At 39.7% G+C, this 23,556-nt stretch overlaps 2 protein-coding genes across 3 annotated transcripts; both read left to right on the forward strand.

Moving 5' to 3' along the window:
• The first annotated feature begins 5,032 nt into the window (after positions 1-5,032).
• LOC144705961 (Pseudouridine synthase family protein) lies at positions 5,033-10,233 on the forward strand. Of its 2 annotated transcripts, none has more exons than XM_078578835.1 (10): positions 5,033-5,457; positions 5,535-5,591; positions 6,289-6,366; positions 8,566-8,619; positions 8,857-8,939; positions 9,027-9,148; positions 9,216-9,283; positions 9,364-9,609; positions 9,710-9,770; positions 9,853-10,233. In XM_078578835.1, the coding sequence occupies exons 1-10, from the start codon at positions 5,233-5,235 to the stop codon at positions 9,948-9,950; spliced, it is 1,092 nt and encodes a 363-aa protein (XP_078434961.1). In that variant the 5' UTR covers positions 5,033-5,232; the 3' UTR covers positions 9,951-10,233. The 2 variants fall into 2 exon arrangements, with proteins under 2 accessions (XP_078434961.1, XP_078434962.1); XM_078578836.1 differs by having other exon boundaries at positions 5,075-5,457; positions 9,049-9,148; positions 9,216-9,278.
• A 9,737-nt stretch (positions 10,234-19,970) lies between these two features.
• On the forward strand, positions 19,971-21,713 carry LOC144705534 (uncharacterized). Its single transcript, XM_078578271.1, has 2 exons — positions 19,971-20,245; positions 21,176-21,713. The coding sequence occupies exons 1-2, from the start codon at positions 20,083-20,085 to the stop codon at positions 21,622-21,624; spliced, it is 612 nt and encodes a 203-aa protein (XP_078434397.1). The 5' UTR covers positions 19,971-20,082; the 3' UTR covers positions 21,625-21,713.
• The last annotated feature ends 1,843 nt before the right edge of the window (positions 21,714-23,556 follow it).

Genomic DNA, 23,556 nt, shown 5'->3' on the forward strand with positions numbered 1-23,556 from the left:
TCTCCAGCCGCCGCCGCCGCCCATCGTCTCTATCTCTCTCTCTATCTCTCTATCTATCTATCTATCCATCTCTCTATCCATCTCTCTCTATCTATCTCTCTCTCTATATATATATCTCTCTCTATCTATCTATCCATGTCTCTCTATCTCTCTCTCCTCGCGGATATAAATAGCATGTGAACATCCCATCAAACCCTAATTGTGCCATTTTTCTCTCTCCTCAATGCCGCATCATCTTTCTCTCTCTTGAAGATCGATTTTCTCTCTCTCCTCAACGCCGTATCATCTTTCCCTCTCTTGAAGATCGATTTTCTCTCTCTCCTCAACGCCGCATCATCTTTCCCTCTATTGAATATCAATTTTCTCTCTCTCCTCTCGCCTGGGACGAGTTTCTGTTTCCATCCACTTGCAGGCAGGTATAGCGGCATTTTTTTATGACGTTTGGGCATCGACGGCAGCCGGAGAGGGTCTCAGGACGGCGGCCGAAGAGGGTGTCCAATATCGATATTTCAATATCCATATTTGGATATCGATATCGATATTGGGACATCCATATCAATATGCGAACATCGATATCGATCTTCCCGATATCCATAGTTGGACATTTGGATATTGATGTCGATATTTTAGATTTCCATATTTGCACATCGATATCGATATTCCACTATATCCATAGTTGGATATCGATATCGATAATTTTGATTTGGATATTTGGACATCGATATCGACATTCCACGATATCCATATTTCGACATCGATATCCATTTTTTAGATTTCCATATTTGGATATCGATATCGACATTTTAGATTTCCATATTTGGGCATCGATATCGATATTTTAGTGCAGGCCATAAGAATCCTCTTGTGTCGTGCACCTCTAAGATATTCAGCCAAAGCAAAGGAGAATGTAAGTATCCTATTCATAACTAAATTTCCTCTGTATAATTATTTAAATTATTCTTTTGTATCTGTTTGTCAAATAGGGCTGATGACCGAAGTATTGTTTTTGGTTCGGTTTTAAGCGATGTGTGCTCAAGTGATCCCGATGGATATTCAAGCGAAGAATGGAATGAAGAATTTGTTGACGGGCTGAGAAGTAGAAGAGAAGAACGTCAAGAAGAGTTATATGGTGATGACGAGGGTGAAAATATTTTGGCCACACATAGCGGTAGAAGATATGATCCTGGGTGCCCCATCGATAATATTACAATTCAATTGGGCATGACATTTGAATCAGGTTCACAATTTAAAGCAGCCGTGAAGAACTGCGCCATATGCAATGGGTTCAATGTTAGGTTTCAAAGGTCTACGGAGAATATAGTGGAAGTTGTATGCCAGGAACATTGTCCATGGAGGATATATGCTAGTTGGGGTCCTACGAGGGAGCCCTTTGTCATAAAGTCAGTAAATGATGAACATAGGTGCAATAGGGCTCCCACGAATATACAAGTCGATTATTGTTGGATCGCAGAACACTTCTTAGAGACTATTCGAAGGGATATGAATTATAAGGTAGTAGATATGGTGCGAGAATTGCACCAAAAGTATGGAATCATAGTTTCACAGGGCACCTGTTATAATGCAAGGTCCTGGGCGCGCAAGGTGCTTAAAGGTTCTTTGAATGAGCATTATCACATGCTACCCTGCTATGTGGCCGAGTTACAGAAAGTGAATAGGAATAGTACTTTCCATTGGAGGTGGAGCACGACATTTATAATTGTTTGCCTAGGTTTAGCAGACTCTATAATTGCTTCGAATCTCTAGCAAGGGGGTTCCTTGAGGGTTGTAGAACAGTGATTGGGTTGGATGGTTGTTTTTTGAAAACTGAATTGAAAGGGCAGTTGTTGAGCGTCGTGGGGAGGGATGGGAATAACCAGATGTTCCCTATTGCTTGGGCGGTGGTAGAAGGGAAAAATCAAGCTTCTTGGACTTGGTTTATCAGCCTGCTGATGACTGATTTAGGAATTGTTGATGGCTACGGTTGGACGATTATAAGCGATCAGCAAAAGGTATTTAATTGACTCGTTCGCCGTATTCTACTTATTTTAAGGCTTAATTGGTTAAGGTGAAACCAATGTTGTGCACTAATACCTTGATACGCTTTGACATTTTGCAGGGTCTCGAGAATGCAGTGGCAGGTTTGTTACCAAATGCGGAGCATAGGAATTGCGCAAGACATATTTATGCAAATTGGAAGAAGGGACATTCCACTGACATCTTGAGGAACCTATTTTGGAAAGCAGTGAAGTGCACAACCCGTGAAGGATTCCAGAGGGTCATCGAACAAATGAAGACATTGAAAGCAGAAGCCGTGCAAGATCTTGTAGAGGTAGGCGTACAAAAGTTTTGCAAGGCATTTATTTCTGACAAGCCGAAATGTGAGGTTATTGATAACAATATGTTTGAGTGTTTGAATAGCTTCATCTTGCCGAGTAGGTCTAAACCTATCATCGACATGTTGGAATACATTAGAACGACAATCATGGAATGTATAGTTAAGAATAGGGAGTTATTCTCCGAGAGTGCTGATTCCTTATGCCCTCGGATAAGACGAGTACTCGAAGATAATAGACTCAAGTGTAGGACATGCAGTGTTATCCATGCAGGCCATCTTAAATTCGAGGTTAGTACACACGGAGAAGGATTCGTGGTTGACCTGCGTGCCCAACACTGTACCTGCAGATATTGGGCTATCACGGGCATTCCATGCCCGCATTCTATTGCCTGCATTCACTTTATTCGGGCGGACCCTGCTAATTACGTCAATGAATGGTTGAAGAGGGATTCAGACTAGCTAGCTTATAATTATGGTATCCCGCCGATGAATGGGAAAAACCTGTGGGGGGAAAACGAGGGAAGCTCCCTCTTCCCCCCATTGGCGAAGAAACAACCGGGAAGGCCGAAGCATAGAAGAAGAACTGACGTTAGTGAGGTAGGTCCTAGTGGTCTAAGATTAACCAAGAAAGGTGTGCAAATGCACTGCTCTCTCTGCAACCAAGGCGGCCACAATAGAAAGACATGCGGCAATAGAAGGCTACAACCTGCATGCGAAGTATGGATTGAGTTTTTTGTTGAACTTCCTTTATAGCCTCGATTTTCATTAAACATAAAAGATTAAGCACGTATTGATCAATCATGCAGGGATCACAGTCTTCTTCAAGAGGATTCAGCAAATTGTTGAAGAGCATGACGAAGTTCCAGGTTCGATTGTTTCTTCATTTTAATTAAGTACTATGTAATTTGTTGGTCAGTACTCGGATATTAATCGGTAACCATATTTCATAGGTACCAAAAATGAAATAACCTATGCTGCACGACTGATGCCCAAGAGGACCCACATAGATCTATTCACCTCATCTCAAGATAAAGAGATAGCAAGGACCTAACATGTGTCGCAACTTGAAACCATCCGACTCAGACCCAAAAAGTTGATATTTGGTTGTGTATTAGTATGCCACCTGTGTTTGTTTTCGTGCGTTATAAGTTGTACACAGGAATATTGGATATCCTGTATATTCAGGATATTGTAATATGGAATATCGATATCACGTTATATCGATATCACGTTATATCGATATCAATATCCAAAAATCAATTTCCGAGAATATCGATATCGATATCGAATATTGATAGTGGGGAATATCGATATCAATAACGGTAGAGGGTAAGAGAGAGAGATGGATGGTTCATGTAACATGTAACATGGAGAGAGATACAGAGAGAGAGAGGAGTGAGCAAACAGAGTGTGTGAGAGAGGAGCGAGAGTGAGAGAGGAGAGAGAGTGTGTGAGAGAGAAGAGAGAGTGTGTAAGAGAGGAGAGAGAGTTGAAAGTGAGTGAGAGAGAAGTGAGAATAGAGAGTGTATGTGAAAGAGAGAGTGGGAGAGAGAGAAATCCGTCGATATCAAGTAATATCGATATCCATATCCAAAAATCGATTTCCGGGAATATCGATAACAATATCGAAGACTGATAGTGGGGAATATCGATATCGATAACGGTCGAGGGTAAGAGAGAGAGATGGATGGTACATGTAACATGTAACATGGAGAGAGAAATACAAAGAGAGAGATAGAAAGAGAGATGGATAGATAGATAGATAGCGAGAGTGAGATAGATAGATAGATAGCGAGAGTGAGATAGATAGATAGAGAGATAGAGAGAGAGAGATAGAGACGCGCGGCGACGGTGGCGGCTGGAGACGGGCGGCGGCGGCGGCCGGAGATGTGGATGCCACCGTGGAGTCCACTTGGCTACCACGGTGGAAGCCACGTCAGCAGTTGACCATCGGTGAAAAAAAAAGAAGACGCCACTTGGCGTCCTCTTATTGGTGCGTGCTATTTTTTGAACGTCAGAAAGTTTATGCTGTCTGGCTGACAAATTTGAAAGTTCATGCTGTTTCATAGTAATAACCCTATATTATCTAATGGTTTTTAACTTCACTACAGACTCATCCTTTTATTTTTGAATTATATATATTACCTTTGGATAATTGAGGATAAACTTTGTATTCCATAAAGAGTCATACCCATTTAAGACTAATAAAAGTAAATAAAATGAATCCCTGAATTAATCAATATGATGAAGAATGTTGTGATGTTGTGCAGAAAGCACCAACTTTTTGGCACAAATTTTGAATTATTTAGTTATCAAATGCTCAACAATATTTTTATAATCTCGAGTCTTTTTCCACTTAAGTTGGCAAAAAATTCTTCAGTTGGCAAAAAGAAACAAAAATTACTCTCTACCCCTTTTTGAAAATCTATGCATTGCCTAAAAAGTTGTCACAACTAGAAAATTCTGAGTCACAATGAGCAAGATAATCCAATAAAGTCGACAGAAATTAAAGAATTGATACCCCTTACATATATAATTTCTTGAAATATTAGGGGATCCATACTTTCAAATAAGCTAAAGCTGAGGTCATTCAACCATTTGAAAATCATGGTGATTGTCATATCTCACATGAAACCAGTAATAAAAAACCTATAAACTTAAAAATAAACTTTCTTAAAAAAACTTACAAAGTAACCACTCTTATTAGTGATAACTTACTGACTTATCTTACCTTATTTGATGGCATATAAATACGTAGAAGTTATAGTTCATACTTTCCTAGTGTCTCTGTTCTTGTATTGTCTGAACGTCGAGCCGATGACCTGATACAGTCTCCACGTTAGAATCGTTCAAATCGCAGCATCATCTTCATTCCATTTCAAAGTTGAAAGAAACAGATGACATCAAAGCCAAATCCTGCGAAAAAATTGAGGTTAGTGGAAGGAGAGGAAGTTTCAGGGGGGGAGGCAGAAGCCGAGGAGCGTGACCCACATTCGGAAACGAGTAATATGAAGCAAAATCCAAGGATTCAAAGATATTTGATCGCAGTGGAGTACATTGGCACGCGTTTTTCTGGCTCCCAGCAGCAGCCTAATTTCAGGACCGTCGTCGGCGTTCTGGAAGTGAGTATATGTTCTTTCTTTCTGCTCTCCAATCGGTAATCCATGGCGTCTCTAAATTTGGCTTTTTTACTCTCTAGGATGCATTTCTGAAGTTTATTGGACAGCCGGTTTCAATCTTCTGCTCCAGCCGAACTGTAAGTTGAGTTCGGAACGCTCTTATGCTCTCTGGGTCTGTGAAAACGAGAAAAAAATATTAAGTCTTGAGAAATGTTCGGAAATTTTTCGCGTAACTGGGTGCCAGGAGACGATGATTCTGATCACTTGAAAAAGAAACGGAAACATTATCATCTGGGGTTTTCTTTGATTGATCGACGTTTCTATGTCATCATCTTTTTCTACAGATCGCATGACTGACGATCTTTCTTATCTCTGATTATGGTCTCGTAAACAGATAGCTTCAAGGAAACGTGGTGAATATTATTCTGACGTAATCAATCTCAATATTATTCTTCCCCTTCGATAGTAAGCATTGGTTCTGATGATTCCATCGTTACTTCTTATGTATGAATATTTCTTAATAAACTGACAGCTAGAAGGAAATGATGCCGTTACTCACGGACGCACTGAATGATGCTATCATGGTTTTCATGAATGCATTAGGATGGGTCTTGTATGTTCTTTGAAAATCATTGAATTTTTTAATTTTTCGAGACCGATTTCCCAGGAATGAATGTATTCAATTTTTAGAAGAAGACTTGTACATGAGTGACAAAGATTGAACTTGACGTAGTGGTGGTGCCCTTAGATAATTGATCATGACAAAGTCTTTTATTATAACTCATGGACAATTGATAATATCTTTTTGACACGATCGAGGGAAATTTTTCTCAGGATGCAGGTGTGCATGCTCTATCAAATGTTTGCCATGTGGATGTTGAGCGTATAAGCAAAAAGAAGCCTGGTGAAGTGGTATCTCATTCTTAGTTTTATTTTGATTGCCCTTCGATCTATCAGTTATGGTGCTTTCTTCCCTTAAATGTACAAGATCATTCAAATAGTGCATTTTGATTCATTTCTGGAAGTGATGGAAAATTAAAAAAGAAATAAGGAGGGCGTATGTATAATACTAACCTTAACTGCTGAGGGGTGGTCGACCAATACAGAAGATTTCTAGGAATGAAGGAAAGTCTCGGTTGAAAATTCAGGTCAACATTCCAGCGAATGGTGAGCTGAATGACAGATTCTTTCTCATGAAATTTCCTCTCTACAATCCATGAGAAATCTGCTTCGGAACTTAGTGTCAGGATTCAAACATTTAGCATTGATTATATCTGATATGAATGAGCTACAAATGAGCTGGGCCATTGGGTCTTAACCTATTCTCTCTCTCTCTCTCTCTCTCTCTCTCTCTCTCTCTGTGAATCTATGACTGTACACTGATTCAGTATTTTCTTCAAAAGAAAAGTTCCTCTGTCTACTGAAGTTACATTGTTGTTGTTATTCGAGTCCTCTGAGGGTTTTGCGCTGTCAGCAATCTCTGTCATGCTGGTTGCAGTAGTCTGTCTCTGACTTGAACCTAACTACATTTAGGGTGCCGTGAGGCAACTCAGCCCAACCTGTTGTAGCTCTGTCCGAGTTGACTCAAATTCCTACCCTGGATTTGTCAACTAGATCCAAGTTGACTCAGTTCAGTAGGTTGGACTAACTCTGAGCTGTTACATTTTACTTCAAAGGCCATCACAAGGCCATTGATCTCACTGTTATGTCACCCATTACTGTAATCTTATTGGTGTAGAAACCATCATTGATCTAGGAACCATCTCTCCTTTTATCTTGTCCGGCGTCTAATCTTATCTCAATAAGTCATTTGATGCATCCTCCTCCAGCGTACTTCTTGATCCTCATCGTGTGTAGGATTTAAAGATTGGATTAACTATTGATAAGGGCATTGAACTTGGTGGACTTTACTACATGAATCAATCTCCTCCTGCTGCTTGAACCATCTTCTCACATCTCCAAGCAAAAACTCGGCAAAACTGTAGAAACCACAGGTACTTGTCTGGTACATGTCCATATTCCACTTGAGTTCTTGAAAGATGTTGTTATGACTTTGAAAAAACCTGATTTATTATATGCCTTTGATACAAACCTTGATTTGGGTTTGCATCTGTTGTAAAATCGGATTGATTCAAAGGAGAAACCAGCTGAAGAGCCGGCAAGATAATCAAGGGGATAGGGCATAGTAGGGAAACAAAGGTAGCTGGTCGGAGGAGAGGGCAACAGAAACAACTTCTTGATTCAATTCTTGGCTGCCCTCCTGAAGGGAGGACTTCTCTATGTAAAGAGGACGCATAATATCGTAACTACCCCAACTGAGAGGTCCGGAATCATATCAGCCTTCCTATGTCCTTGATCACTAAGTTCCTTTATCTATCATCTACCCTAGTCAATCCTTATTTCCGTTGCTGCCGTTAGTCTTTGGCTGTGTATTATCTGTCCACCATCTCAATAGGGGTCTGAATAAAATTCTCAGGTGTGCCCTCCTGGTTTGTTCTCGTTGTCATTAGTGATATAGTTGCTATGGTGCATCTTTTCTTTTTTATAAGCTGATGTCACATTCTTTGAAAGGACTCCTTATTTTGGTGACTCGTCCTAGCATGTGTTTGAGTCTCTTCCAATTTGGGCGTAGCCATTAGGCTATTTTTTTTCAGCCGATTGGGTCTTAGCCTGCTCTCTCTCTTTATTCTAGCATAGTTGACGATACATTGCTTACCAGCCAAATCAAATTCTCGCCTGATACATCGCCTAAAAAATCTGATTCGTGTTGATCCTACCCCCAACTTATATAGAGATCTTGGCGGAATCGCCACAAATGAAATTTAGCACAATTTTGCAAAAAAATACCCCACTTGTTCTCAAGAAGAGAAAGAGAGGAGAAGCATGCTGATTTGATTGAATTGTTGCCTCGGGTCCTTGTTGTTTGAAGAAACATTTATTCATGAACTGGTTCAGTTTCTCAATTTAGTGAAGTTACTTCCTGCTATTAGAAAAAATGTAGAATAATCTTTTCTTGTAATATGTGCGGACAGTTTGTTGAGCAAACAGTTTTTTATTTATCTCACAACATTGACCTGCTTTTGTGGCTAACATTCCTTGTACTTATTGCAGCTGCCGCCCCACGAACCTGGAGTTGTTAAAAGAGCTGTCAACCATTTCTTGCGGGTCAATACATGTAGCCTTTCCATATCAAAGATTCTAACCCTAAATAATTATGCAAATAATTTCATAATTTTTTGATGTTGTTTATCTTAGATTTTGTCGATATCACCTGGGAGTTCTATCTTTGATAATTTTTTCTCTATTGTTTAATTTTCCTCTGAATTCACGAATTCCAACTTTCATTTATCTCTTGATAATTTCCTGAATAATATTAATTTAAAATTTTCTGGCTGATCACAGAAAAATGAAGGCGATGTAGAGGTGGTTGACGTTCGTTGTGTCCCTGCTGATTTTCACTCAAGATTCAGGGCCCTTGAGCGAACGTAGGTACCTTTTTGTCAAAAAAGCATATTCTTTCCAGATAAACATTCAGAAAACCTAATTCATCGGCTAAGATTCTTTCATTGAAGAAGAGAAAAACCACATGAGCAGATATTTCTACCGGTTGCTGTCGGGACCAGAGTCATTAACTGTGTTCGAGAAGGATCGGGCATGGCATGTGCCAGAAGAACTGAACATTCCTTTCATGCAGGTAATATGCTTCAGTTTACGTATTAAAAAACTCTTAAGAGGATGTCTCAACGTCTATGTCACTGCAGAAGGCTTGCCAAATACTTGTGGGATCACACGATTTCAGCTCCTTCAGGGCAGCCGGCTGCCAAGTCTGGTTCTAAGAATATTAATCCTAGTCTTATTTTGATAGCGTCTGACAATGGACCAATTTTTAATTATTTTAATAACACGCAGGCAAAGTCACCAATTAAAACCTTAGAGGAACTCCACATCTGTGAAGTACCTCCATCTCTCTACTTCCAATCGATCAAGGAACGAGAACAGATGACACTGGAGTGGGACCCGCAAACTCCCCTCCCTGAAAATAACCCAAGAGAGGTGCATTCTTCGTTGAACGAGGGTGGTCTAGTATTTGGTCAGAGAAAACGAAATCGATGCTACATCATTACAGCTCGAGCACGTTCTTTCCTCTATCACCAGGTGCTATTTGTTCTTGTTTTTTCTTATAATTTACGGTAAATTTTAGCTTAAAAAATTAAGTTTGGCTGTCTTTGTTGAACTTTCTCTCTACTTTAATCAGGTGAGACTGCTTGTGGGTGTTCTAAAATCTGTAGGAACTGGAGAACTGACGACAATCGATGGTACTCTCAGCCTACACTTTTTCACGCTCTGTAAATTGTTTTACTTAGTACATTGTTCTACACTTTTTCTTATATGATGTAGTGAAGAGAATTTTGGACGCAAAGACGGTGACTGCCGCCCCTCCCATGGCTCCTGCTTGTGGTCTTTACTTGGGGAATGTGAAGTATGACTTGCCTTGACATCTTAGTCCACCGATCTTTGAATTGATGACAACTTGTTCTCACGCAACTTTGAGGTTATGTGGCATTGAATGACGGGCAAGAAAGGAAAGGAGTGGTCAGTAATGGGTGGGTAGTGAATGAGTTTGCCGAAAATTTTTCATTGATTCCTGAGTGTTAGGTTCCTTAGTGCTTTTATGTTTAGCCATGACTCCTCTTTTTGATCCAATGTTATAGTGCCTCAGTAGATTTAATTATTTTGGCTATAATAAATTGTTTTGCTATTGCACCGTAATCTGTTCAACTCTTTAATCTTTGGCTCTCAAACCAAAAGCTTGGAAATCCTGACAGTTCTGTTTTTTTCCGGGTTTTCGTTTGACCTTGGATCCAATTTAATTAACATATTTATATTAAGTTTGACTAATCTGCGAAGTAGATGAGGGTGAGCACAGGTCTCTTTTGGCACTTGGATAGTATAGATACAATTTTTTGCCAATAATTGAAGAGTAAAGAATAAATAAGAAAAAATAGGAAGATTGAACTAAAGAGGAAGAAGTTTCTATCAGGTTGAGGAAGGTTACTTTGATCCTGTGAATCTGGTCTGGTTCACTTCATCTATTTAGCATCAACCTTGGGTTTGCATATTAAGGGCTCTTGTATATCATTTGGGTTTTAGTTTTTCACGTAGGTATGAAAAACAAATGTATGTTTTTGCCCAATTACTAGGTCCTTACCTCCCTTGTTTAGTTCTACTTCGTTCATAATGACTGATATCAAATTGTAAGTACATCTAATATGCTTGCGGAGGGAGCAATAAATAAGGGATTGAGTGGATAATTGTTGTCATGGTTTACCCGAACAATGAATAATGTATTTACATAGAGACTATAAAGTCCATCTTTAAAAATAAAGATCCCCATTAGATGCTGTGTTCTAGCTCGTGTAGGCTTCATTTGGTCATCGTACGGCATCCAACATAGTATGGCATAGACACGAACAATAAAAATACAAAAGGGGAAAAACATCCCTGAAGATTATACGATAATGAAAAATGATCATCAAATATCTATTGTTTGTCATTGACTTCTTTAGTTTCCTCCAATTTGGCATCTTCCTCTTTGTACTTGTCAATTTATGAGCACAACATTTTAAAGGCACGACTATAGATATATATTCTTTTGAATGTCATTATTCTTTGAAAGTGACGACCCCTCTTCCTGCTGAAACAAATATGCCATGATGGGCGCACTCCAGGCAAAAATAGAGAGGAACTCCTTTTTAAGCATTGCAACCCGTGGATATTTTATAGACCCAACTTCAGACCATCATTTGAGTGGGTCCTCGTAATGTTCAATGCAATTCATCTGCAGATATAGATGATTGACCTTGAATAGTTTGCCAGATGGTTCAAGTTCAAGAGGTGGCCAGTTTGTTGAGAAATTACACTAGACTGTGGATAATAAAAAAACTTGTCATCATGAGGGATAAACATAAGCCTCTTTCTTAGGTCTACAATTGTTGCAATGGGGAAAATAGTTTTCAACTTCAAGAGATGTTAATAGTGTATCAAGTTCTCCTCAATTGCAGCATATGAACATTAAGGCAACCTTGTTCATTCATTACTGCTTGGGAGATCAGGAAAGGACTTCCATAAAATGAATTGTACATAATAATTGATCTAATCGAAGTTGATGCACCCTCAAAATAGCAGATAAAATAGTGGTCTCTAATTGTGAAAGGATGTTAGAAGCATCCCACAAACCTTCTCAAGAGATCCCACAATCCAGGCATGATGAAATATCTTACTTTGCATTTATAATCGCTTGCCATCTTGTCTAATATAGTTATCTTCTCTCAAGCTCCAACAATAATTTCATATTTGGAGTTCAACCACTCCAAATATGAAATTATTTGCACCTAAACGCTCATAAGCACCTAAACGCTCGCTCACTCGCGTCTGAATCCTCATCCTCCATGCCTGAATCTTTTCATAAAGTATGATATTGGTGAAATCTTTGCGGTGAAGCTCCTGCTGCAATGACAAGTTTTTGAACTCTATGTAGAATTTCTTTAAATGACAGTCGGGTGTTACTAAAGAGAACATCTTGTTCCTCAATGTATTTGTAAAGTGAGCTTGTCGCCCCTGTAGTATGAGTCAAAGTACCAAGAGAAGAAAGAACCAAGGAGGTGGATCAGCCTTCTCTTCCTTCACCCAATCTGGCGGAAGGAATTCCCATAGTCGGTTTCCCCTTCTCCATAATGGATGATGTGATGGTGACATATGCCATTTTTTATCCCCCTGACTTGACAGATGGCATGACAAAATACTTGGGATGAGTGACCTGATGGGATGGCCATTACGTATACCAATGGTGAAAAAATTTTAAATGATGAAAAAAAAGGATAATAAAATTGTGGTATGTTTCAAATAAAAGGATAGATACCAAGGAAGTGAGAGAGAGGTTGAGTGAGAGAGAGGGGGAGTCAGAGAGAGATGAATATCGAGAGAGAAAGGAAGACTAAAACCAAAAAAGAGAGGGTGATGGAAAGAGAGAGAGATTAAGAGACAAGAGAGAAAATCAGAGAGAGAGGGGAGTCAGACAGAGAGAGAGTCAAAGAGAGAGAGTGGGGAGTCAGACAGAGAGAGAGTCAAAGAGAGAGAGAGAGGGAGAAAGAGTCTAAGAGAGACAAAGTGGAAGTCTAAGAGAGACATGTAGACAGGGAGAGAGAATTGAAACTTTTAAACTGAATGTCTAAACTTTTTAATTTTTGATATGTCCTTTTATCTCCTGTGATGGGGGTGTCATCTAGTGATGGGGCAAGGACTCGACGAGAGCCCTATTGTCGTGTAATGAAAATGAGATAGATTTTGACAAAATCTTGGGACACATGACAAGATGAGAGACATTGATGTTGTGTTCTAAAGCTTTGATCTGGATGAAGAAATCAAAATTATTCACAACAAAATATAACAAAATTGTAGCAAGATCAACAACATTAAGAAACAAATCACCTCATCACACATCACATCCATAATTTCTTAGATCCACAAGAGAGACGAGTCGAGATGCTCATGTGTGCAGCCTCTAGACATATCCACACAGTCCATGGCATGTTGAATCTCCTCCTTTGCCTTGATGAGCCCTGTTCTACCTCTGACATTGTCATTACGCCATCCCGATCACGTCGAGACTGAAAGATATGAAGAGAAGGGAAAAGAAGGGGAAGGCCCATGAATAATTCTGGCATGGGTGAATTTTGTTCAAGGCCTTCCCCTATTTATATAAGTAGGTATTTTTCATAAAACCCCCAAACTTAATTATATCTTCCAACGTCCAAAGATCATGTATCACTCTAATTAATGACATGATAACACTCTAAATTTAGTATTTAATTCAAGTAATTTGCGATTGGCTAACTCAACTAGGGATGGATAAAACAGACCACAAATCAACACGATCGATTTTCAAACATTTAAATCCGGTGAAAATGTTGATGGTGTAGCCCCTTTCCTCGATCGATGGCGGGAGGACTGTCTTACAACCACCACGGTGAAAATAAAGCTCCAAATCCAATATTACCAAGGGTCGATCATGAGGAGATTCAAACCTATGAAACTAAGTCCCACGGTGGTGGAAAAATAGACGAGTAACACCGATACCAAAGAGGGAAGAATGGACCTTTGGCACAAGAGTAGTGCGAAGAGGCGATGCAGGTAATTCTCGACACGTCGTTGGGGGGGGGCGAGTGATGTGCCCTTTGACAGGGTGTCACGAATGGTCTGAAGCACGTTGATGCAGAATGGGGCACAGGCAGTAGCTGGCGCAGGGTACCATGCGGGCGGTGGTTGCGCTGGGTGGCAGAGCGAGCAGGAGGATACGCACGTGGCAATCGTGCACGGGGGCAGGCGCCGGCGACTGTGTGTGCGGCGGGCGCACACGGCTATGTGCGCGGCAAGCACGAGCAGTTGTGCACTTGGTGGGTGGGGCGGCCGTGCACGCTCTGGGCAGGCTGCGCTCTGCGCAATGGGTGCGGGCAATGCTGTACTCAAGTGGAGACGACCACATGCGAGTGACAAAGCAAGTAGGGAGGCCTCCTCTCAACGACGGCAACGGCGGCAAGAGGTGGCGGCGGCGACGGTCAGAGGCTAGAGCAAAATTCTCTTAGAAGAATAAAGCTTCAATTCCAAAAGAAAATCACCAAGTAGTCTGATAAATTAAAAAATTACGTGTATATATTATTGGGTACTAGAGGCATTGACATAGATGAATAAATCAAAATATTCCTCAGTGGAAGTCTTGAACGGAATCGAACGACATTGATAAAACCATGAAATGAAGTACCTTTGCACGGATCGCATCTATAATTTCTTGGATCCCAGAGTGAGACGAGTCAAGATGCTCAAGTGTGCAGCCTCAAGACATATCTACGCGATCCTCGGTACCTTGAATCTCCTCCTTCTTATTGACGAGAAGCTTTCAATCTCCATCGTCATCATTACGTCATCTCGATTGCATCGGGGATGGAGAGGGGAGTTAGGAGAAGGGAGAAGAAGGAGAAAAGCCCCTAAACAATTCTGGCCTGGGTGAATTTCGTTCAGGGCCTTCCCCTATTTATACTAACTGGGTATTTTTCATAAAACTCCCCAAACTTAAGTATATCTTCCGACGTCCAAAAGACCATTTGTGTGTGACCCTCTAGGCCCATGTATTAGTCTAGTTAACGACTCCAGGGGCCTAATAACCTTTATTGGCCTTCCAAATTAATTAACTATATCATCATATAGATTAACTAACGTCGGATTGATTTAATCCAATCGATAGGTTGAGTCTAAACATGTGGGGTGCCAAGCTACACCTCGTGCTCTAGAAGATACAAAAGTGTGAGTGTCGACTCCCTTATGGAACCTGTTCATCATCGGTTACTGTGTACGTATATTTTCTCATCCACTTGACGCTTCTAAGAAGACTTAGGGTATGGTCAACTATCAAACCCTAATCGGTCATCCAAGTTAGTACTGATGCATTTGGAAATCATCGAAGAACTCATCTCAGATATTTTACTGCCTTAACCAAGGACTTTATCGCATCATCTTCCTCAAGCTGTCACCTCTTGTACTGAGGGTGGATGATCCCATCTTGATCATTCAATCATCTTCATGAACTTTGTGATGCACATGAATTAATACTATATAGAATCACATGATTAGGGATTCGTAGGTTTTAGTAAAAGTGCAATTGTCTGTCCACAAGACGTCTTTGGTGTCTCAAGTCCAAGGACCACTTATACAACGACGATGTGAATCAACCTAATTGACAATTTGGTATAACACCATAGTGTCTCCATGATAATCACAAATAACACAATAATTTTTACAGTAATTTCATGCACTTTATGTGTTTATTCTCCTTGGAATTATCGGAAATCCATGTTATTAGAGTTTAAAATGATTTATTTAACTTTTATAATGAACTTCAAATCTTAATTTATTTTATGGTATTTTAACATAATTTTTGACATCAATTTCATGAATAAAATATTTTCGCAAGTCTAAAAATATCTATTTAAATATTTAAAGGGTTTTGTTTTTTTATGTATTTTATAGCATATTTTTGGAATTTCTAAAGTTAAACTCATAAAGAAAAAAAATTTATAATTCAAAAAATATAAATTTGAATTTATTTAATTTTAATGATGAATTAATTGAAAATTTGCTCTCTTAAAAATTTGTGCCTGGCGTGAAATTTGTAAGAGAGAGAAAATGGGAGGAGAGATAAAATTAGATTGCTCAATCACTCCAAATTGAAATGAAGATATCCAAAAGGAGATTTAGGCTGAGATTTTTAGGGTAGTTCCACATATTCCTCATCCATCCACCCTCTTGGATCTATAAATAAAATCCCATATCATTGTAAGTAGCATAGTGAATTGCTCATTCAAAATCTCGCTTGGGTCCGTTCTTGTATTCAAAGAGTGAAGGATTGAAGGAGCGACATTCAGATCAAGACATGTGAAGAAAAATTACCACTCAACCCATTGGGCACATGACAACGAGGTTCGTGTGATCTTAGTCTTTTTTATGACTTGTCTTTTTTCTTAGGTCATCATCGCCAATAGCCTAGGTTTCTACTCACACGCACACCACCTTCAACTCCACCACTCGTCGGCGGGTATCGGCCTCTATCTCCGTCTCACCAGCGACAGTAAAATTGTTGTCACTTGCCCTCGCTCCGTCATTCATTGGTGCGTATCTGCTATCATCTCCGTTGAAATCAGCACGGTCTCCCAAAGTGTAAGCTAAGATGTTTTAAAATTAGCATTAATTAGTATTTTTCTGCTATCATCTACGTCGCATTAATCAGTATCCTATCAATCATTGCATGTCTTTCATCTGTAAAGTATGTTTTGTTTCAAATTATGAAAACGAGATGGATTATCAATTAATTAGCATTAATTAGTATTTTTCTGCTATCATCTCCGTCGCATGAATTAGTATCCTATCAATCATTGCATGACTTTTATCTGTAATGTATTTTTGGTTGCAAATTATGAAAACAATATGCAATTATCAATTCAAAATTTTAGGTTAGTTAATATTTGAAATGTTTTCGTCAATTTTCATATTTTGTTAGAACAATACTGTTAACTGTTTATATCATTAATATTTTAACTAATAAAGACTTATATTGATATATATTTTCAAAATATATCAATAAATTCAAAACTAATGTTTAAGATAATATATTATACATCGAGACCTCGACACTTGATAATTAAATCAATGGTTCAAGTTCATATAACCCACTAGACAAAAGGACATCTTAAGGATATGATTGTCTGGTTTGATCAGCTAGACTGATGATCCAAAACGATTCACCAAGTACTGATGAAATGAATAAAAATGGATGATAAAGGAAATGAATATGAAATCAAATCACCTTATGAGGAACATACTCAAAAATCACTTCATCCTGTGGATGAGTCTCTTAGACTTGCTCATGTGTCTTGCATCTATACATACGTACATGATCATCAGAATCTTGGTCCTGCTCGTGGTTCCCTTCAACAACACTGCTTGAAATCTGAAAGGATTTCCTCACCATTGAGTCTCTCTATAAGGCAATATTTTGAGACAATCAGAGAAGAGAGGGCAGGGGACCAATATTTTCTCTATGAACTTGATGACAAAATTTTCCATGAAAAGTCTCAAAAAATTAATTTTGGTAAGCATGTTAACAAAATATTTTGAGACTTTTCATGGAAAATTTTGTCTTCAAGTTCATAGAGAAAAGATTTTCTATCAGTAACCATTTTCTCAAAATTAATTAAGCTATTTATTTATTTTTCAGTGGTTTTTTGCTATTAACTAAACTCTACCATGTGTGTCCATCTGATATATTCATATGGAGACTAATTCATTTGTGTCCATCTGATATATTCATGTGCGTCCATTTAATAATCATTTTTCACAAATGATTAGTTAAAATAAGGTGCCATTATGGCATCATAAATTATAATTACATAGTACACCATTCATTAATGAAAATTTCCTTGTTTAATGTGCAGGAAAGTGTGCTATCAGAGAAAAAATGTATTATTAAAATTGTAATAAATGTGATTAAAATCTGAGACACGTGGGAACTACAAAATTGGGGGTTTAAAATCACCATAAATATTGTGTGAAGCTCCATGCTTCATGGAATCTGGCCTCATTCCATTGGCGAAGAAGATAAAAACATGTTGATGTGGCCACGTCACTTCGTCATGCACGAAATGTTGATATAAAATGTGATATTTTTTATGTCCCTTTAGTGACACGTCTCAAGCCACCAAAACTAGACGATGGAAGATGCAGAAATCGAGGCCTATCACAAGTAATTTAATAAATTCAAAGGAATATTTGACCGTTATCAAGATTTTAGACAATTTTGAAATCCTTTTTTTTCCTATGTTCGTTGATTCACATGCTGTATCACTAGCGTGCCACAAGATTTACATGCACCAAAATCCATATCTCGATGGAGATGAACATCCAAATGTCTTTGTGGTGTGTCCATAAGGATTGGTTACTAATGACTAAAATGAGATTTTTTTTGTAGCTTGATATTTAATCCAAAATCCAAATTTATAACCCAAACCCTAGTTTGAAAAGTGGAATTTGTAATAGTGATCCCAGTCGATCCATAGATATTTTTGGCTTTATGTTGTTATTTTTTATGTAGTTTTTTTTGTAGGAAAAATATGCTTGTATAGAAAAAAATGATAATTAAAAAGATAAAAAGTACATGTCATGCTATAGGCGTTTATCTTCCACAATTTAATGCAAAAGATTACATAAAAGTACACAAGTGTTAGCGTAGATAAAAGTGATATGATATTTTAATACAATGGATATTATGTGGTCTACAAGCCAATCATACCTCCACGTCTCATTTATGTTCATTTAATTAAAATGTATACACCATTATTCTCATATGATGTTTTTAATGAATTTCTTGAATACATGTAATGACCAAGTAAATTATGATGAGAACATAACACAATGATTACTAATCTTTAAACTTCTTTTCTGAATACTCCTATTTTGAGGATAATTGAGATGGATATAAAAATAAGTCTCCAACTTTGCATCGTCTCATAATAAGTTCCATAATTGAGAAGCTCAAAAAGATATTCATGAGTTTGGGAAAAAATAGATCGCATTTAAGCTATTAAGAATCACAATTTCATGCACATCCTCCTAAATTTCCTTCTCAAGATTAGGTTTTTACCTTATGGTTTCTCATCTACCATTTTTCAAATCCTTCTACCCACATCATCTCATCGTGATTCTTCCTTTTAGCAGTGCACATCACTCTTATTTAGCTTCATTTCTCTCAGGACCACCGTTAAGTCACTATGAAAACAAAGTATAAATTGTATTGAATAAGGCATTATAAACAAATCTATTCGCCCATTAATTACTCATTCAATGATCTAATCACAAACCAGTATTAGGCCAAGAAGTGAGATTCCGTCCTCTTAGTATTGGAACAGGTCTATAGCACTTGAAAAAGAGTTGAAAATTTATATCAAAGTTTCCCGCAATCCCATAAACTGGTCTAAGCCCAGAACATTTTGATGCCTTGGGCCTTATATGTTGCCTCTCTCTGGGGAGAAAGACATGTTAAAGGTGGAGGAGAGGACCACCTTTTTTAGGGACAGGAGTTAAGAAAAATGATGATAAGAAAAAACCCTAACCTAGGTTAGGAGGAAGAAGATGAGATTGAGAGAAGAAGAATAATCCCATAATAGTGAAGGTACATGAGTTGGGTATATATACCCTAGGAGAGAGAAACGAGAATAAGAGGGTAATGGGCTAAACATAGAGGCCCATTACCCATACAAGATGTATCTCACTAACAATGATATACATCAATGATGATAATATAACTGCAGAGCATGAAACCAAATGAGCTCTGCAAGAGATAACTCAAATAAGTGCTTTTTAAACTTGATGAAACATGCAAGGGACAAGATCAAACTGATAATATTCTTCAGTTTACAGCAGTGGAGATTCGTTTCACTTACTACTGAAGCCATTACGTATTGATTTCTCTTCATCCAATGCAGGAGACAAGATGAGTATCATTTCCTCTCATTACTTCTTTAGCTGTTGGCCCTCTTCTCTTTCTGCGCATCTTTTATAGAATGGTGACTTTCTAAAAGAAGATAGAGTAAGAAGTGATCAGTTTCCAACAGATAGAATGTGAGGAAGGAGGATACAGATGATGGTAGATACAGCCGGAAGAAGATGAAGAAGTTTAAAGAGCACAGAGGCAATATTTCTTTAGTGTTACCCATCAGCGAGAGGTTCTTAACTGCCGCCTTAACCTCTTATTTCATCATAGTAGTATCTTAAATTGACAAGAGAAGATGAAGAAGCAAAATGCTTCAAGGGTTCTTCCGCATCATTCCGAGGAAGCAGAAGATAAAATAAAAATAAAATAGGGGACCATTATTAGCTCAGAAACGAAGGGAAAACTGTCTGTGGTGGGCAGGAACCGGGTGGCCAAAATTAACAAGCTGTCTGTGTGTAGAGAATTTCTCTCTCTTGGGGGGGCTCGCGGCTATCTATAGAGGGGAAGAGAGGAGGGTGGAGGGGTCACGGGCGATGGCCGGCGAGGGGGAGCCGGCGATCCCGTCGCCGGAGAATAAGCTTAAGCTTCTCTGCAGCTTCGGCGGGAAGATTCTTCCCCGGCCCTCCGACAAGCTCCTCCGCTACGTCGGCGGCGAGACGCGCCTCGTCGCTGTCCCTCGCTCCGTTTCCTTCGCCGGTATCCCCATCCCACCCTCTTAAACTCCTCTCCCTCAGACTTTTTCTTCCTTTTCATCGTCATCATCCTCACCATAATCATCATCTTTGTCTTACTTCTTCTTCTTCTTCTTCTTCTTCATTAGTATCATCATCATCATCTTTTTCTTAATTCATCTTCTTCATTATCATCGTTTCTTTTGTTATCGTCGTCATCTTCTTCTTCTTTGTTATCATCGTCATCATCATCTTAATCTTCCTTCTCATCATCATCTTCCTCTTTATTATCATAACCATCGTCATCCTATTATTCTACATTATCACTATCATCTTCATCTTCATTATTATCGTCGTCTTCATCTTCTCCTTCTTTTTCATAATCATCATCGTCTCTTTCTTCATCATCTTCTTCTTCTTCTTGTTCTTGTTGTTGTTCTTATTCTTCTTTTTCTTCTTCATCATCATCTACTTCTTCTTCATCATCATCACAATCATCTACTTCTTCTTCATCATCATCATCATCTACTTCTTCTTCTTCTTCTTCATTATTATCGTTATCATCTACTTCTTTGTATTCGTTATCATCATCTTCTTCCTCTTCGTTATCCCCATCATTATCTTACTTTTCATTATCGTCACCATCTCCTCCATGACTACCATAACCATCGTCACCCTGTCATTCAACATCATCATCTTCATCATCATTATCACGATCACTACCATCTTCATCTTCTTCATATAACTAGCCTCATCTTCTTCTTATTCTGCTTCTTCTTCTTCTTCTTCACTATTATCATCATCTCCATCTTTTCATCAGCATCATCATCATCTTCTTGTTCGTCGGTATCATCATCCTCTTCCCAGCATCATCATCATCATGTTGTTCGTCAGTATCATCATCCTCATCCCAGCATCATGATCACCATCATCTTCTTCTTCGTCTTGGGGGCAGAGCTGAGGACGAAGATGGCGAGCGTGTTCAACGCGGGGGGGGTGAGCATACGATACCAGCTGGCGAGCGACGACCTCGACGCGCTTGTCTCGGTCACCTGCGACGAGGACGTCGACCACCTCCTCGACGAGCACGACCTCGCCCACCACGGCCACGGCCACGGCCACGGCCACGGCCGCTCGTCCCCCTCGCGCGTGCGCGTCTTCCTCTTCCCCGCCGCCGCGCCGGCCGATCTGAACCGCGCGCGCAGCTCGCCCGACCTCGCGCCGGCCGACGCGGGCTCGCCGGCGGACTGGCGGCGCCGCCCGCCGCCGCTGCTGCTCGGCGGTGCGCCGGGGCGGTCCCCCGCGGGCACGCCGCGCGGGGGCGGCGGCGCGTGCGGGTGGCGCGGTCGCGTGGCGGACCCCTCGAGTCTCACGTCCCCCGGCCGTCAACCCCCCCGGTCCTGACCGACCTCTCATGCAGAGTGTACTTCCTCGTATACTGTACAACTTCCAAACGAACCTCTTATTCTGAACGAAAGTTACGGAAAGGAACGGAACGGAACGGGAAGTGACGAAATAGGACAAACATGGACGGGGCGAAATTAGATGAAACGGAACGGAAATGAGCGGGACGAGATGGGACGATACGGGACAGGACGAGAGGGGACGAAATGAAACGGACGAAACTAGACGAAACGGGACGGAAATTAACGGGACGAGATGAGACGATACGGACTGGACGAAACTAGATGAGACGGAACGGAACGGGACTGAAAAGAGACGAATCGGGACGAGATGGGACGAATTGGAGATGGGATGAGACGAAACGGGACGGAATGAATCGGGACGAAATAGACGTGACGGAACGAATCGGGACGAAATAGACGTGACGGATAGGGAAGGGCGTGCGGTGACTGCACGAATTTTCGACCGCACAAGAAGCTCCGTGCAATGTGCAATTTGGATTCGTGCGGAAATTCGCACCCCACATCGCACAAATTCGCACAATTTTGAGATTTTTATTTATTTAACTTATAGTTGTACCCTTTTATTTTATTTTTCTATTTAGATAGGGGACTGCACAAAGGCTTTGGTTGGTTCTGTTCTGAGGTGAGGAGGGGTGACTGATGATAAGGGATGCAATGGATGACGTAAGGGACGACGACGATGATGATGATGATGGGTATAGGGCTAGAGCTAATCACAGTGAGAACATGAAAGAACAGAATTTTTAATTTTCTGAGGGCAGGTTGGTTGACTGATGACAGTAATGAAAATAACGGACAATGGATCATCATCCGTGCTCAAAGTATAGTTTATATGGGAGGATGATGATCTTTTATTGTCATCGTCTTTCTAACCATAAAACATTTTATGCATTTATAATTGAGTGGACAAAGCGGGTTTAAAGAAAAAAATAAAAATATTCAATCCGGACGAATCTACCATTCCTTAATGACGTGAACAGATTGGGGTGACATTGACTGTAGTTTTCTGCAGTATTGAACATTTTTTTGGGAGATCTTGAGAATTATTTGGTTTATGAAGTTATTCAGAATCTTGTGTGAATATTTGTAAGAATTTGTCTATAATCTTAGATCTGAACTACAAATTAAGTGAAAGAATTTTTTAGCTGTCTGGAATAGTTGGATTATCTGCAGTCAACTCTAGGAATTTACCATATCTGTAGGAGATTTGTTTCCTATGGACTCACGGAGAATTGACTTGATATATGGATTAAATGTAAAGTTTGGAACTAATGATTGTTTGATGCGATCCATCATCGCATATACGAGGGTCGACCCCGGCCCACGACGAAGGAATAATAGCCGAGCTATTTAAGCCGGCTATCTGTATGGAGAAGACGGCTTTTGACCTAGTAAGTGCTTACACACTTCTCGTCTTAATCCCCTTCTCACCTAACCAACCTCCTTTGCAGACATCCAGACCTGCAATGGAGCTTGGACCGCCCTGAGGTCGGCTTTGCCCATCCCGCCCCCTTGACGGCATCGTCCATTCCGCCGGATCTCTCTCATCTCCTCTCTATTTGCGCTCTCTACTTCCTTCTCTCGTCATTTCCCTTACTGTGACATTTCAAGACATTGTTGCAAGTTGTATTGTTGCATGAATTCAAGGATTGTTGAGTACACGAGGAACGTAACATTGTTACAGTTTGATAATACACTAGTGAAAAGTCATAGTGGATAGATATTTGGGTGGTGGATGGATAGTTGATGAATGAACCAAAGGATGGTACACGAATGAAAACACGAATGTATGAACGGTAAATGGATGGAAGAATAGATAGATGATCGATGCATGGATTAATAAAAAATAGCTGAATGGTGGATAGTAAATTAATGGATCGGCATATAGATGAACACACACGAGCAAAAC

Source organism: Wolffia australiana, chromosome 7 (assembly GCF_029677425.1).
Source record: "Wolffia australiana isolate 7733 chromosome 7, ASM2967742v1".
NCBI lineage: Eukaryota > Viridiplantae > Streptophyta > Magnoliopsida > Alismatales > Araceae > Wolffia > Wolffia australiana.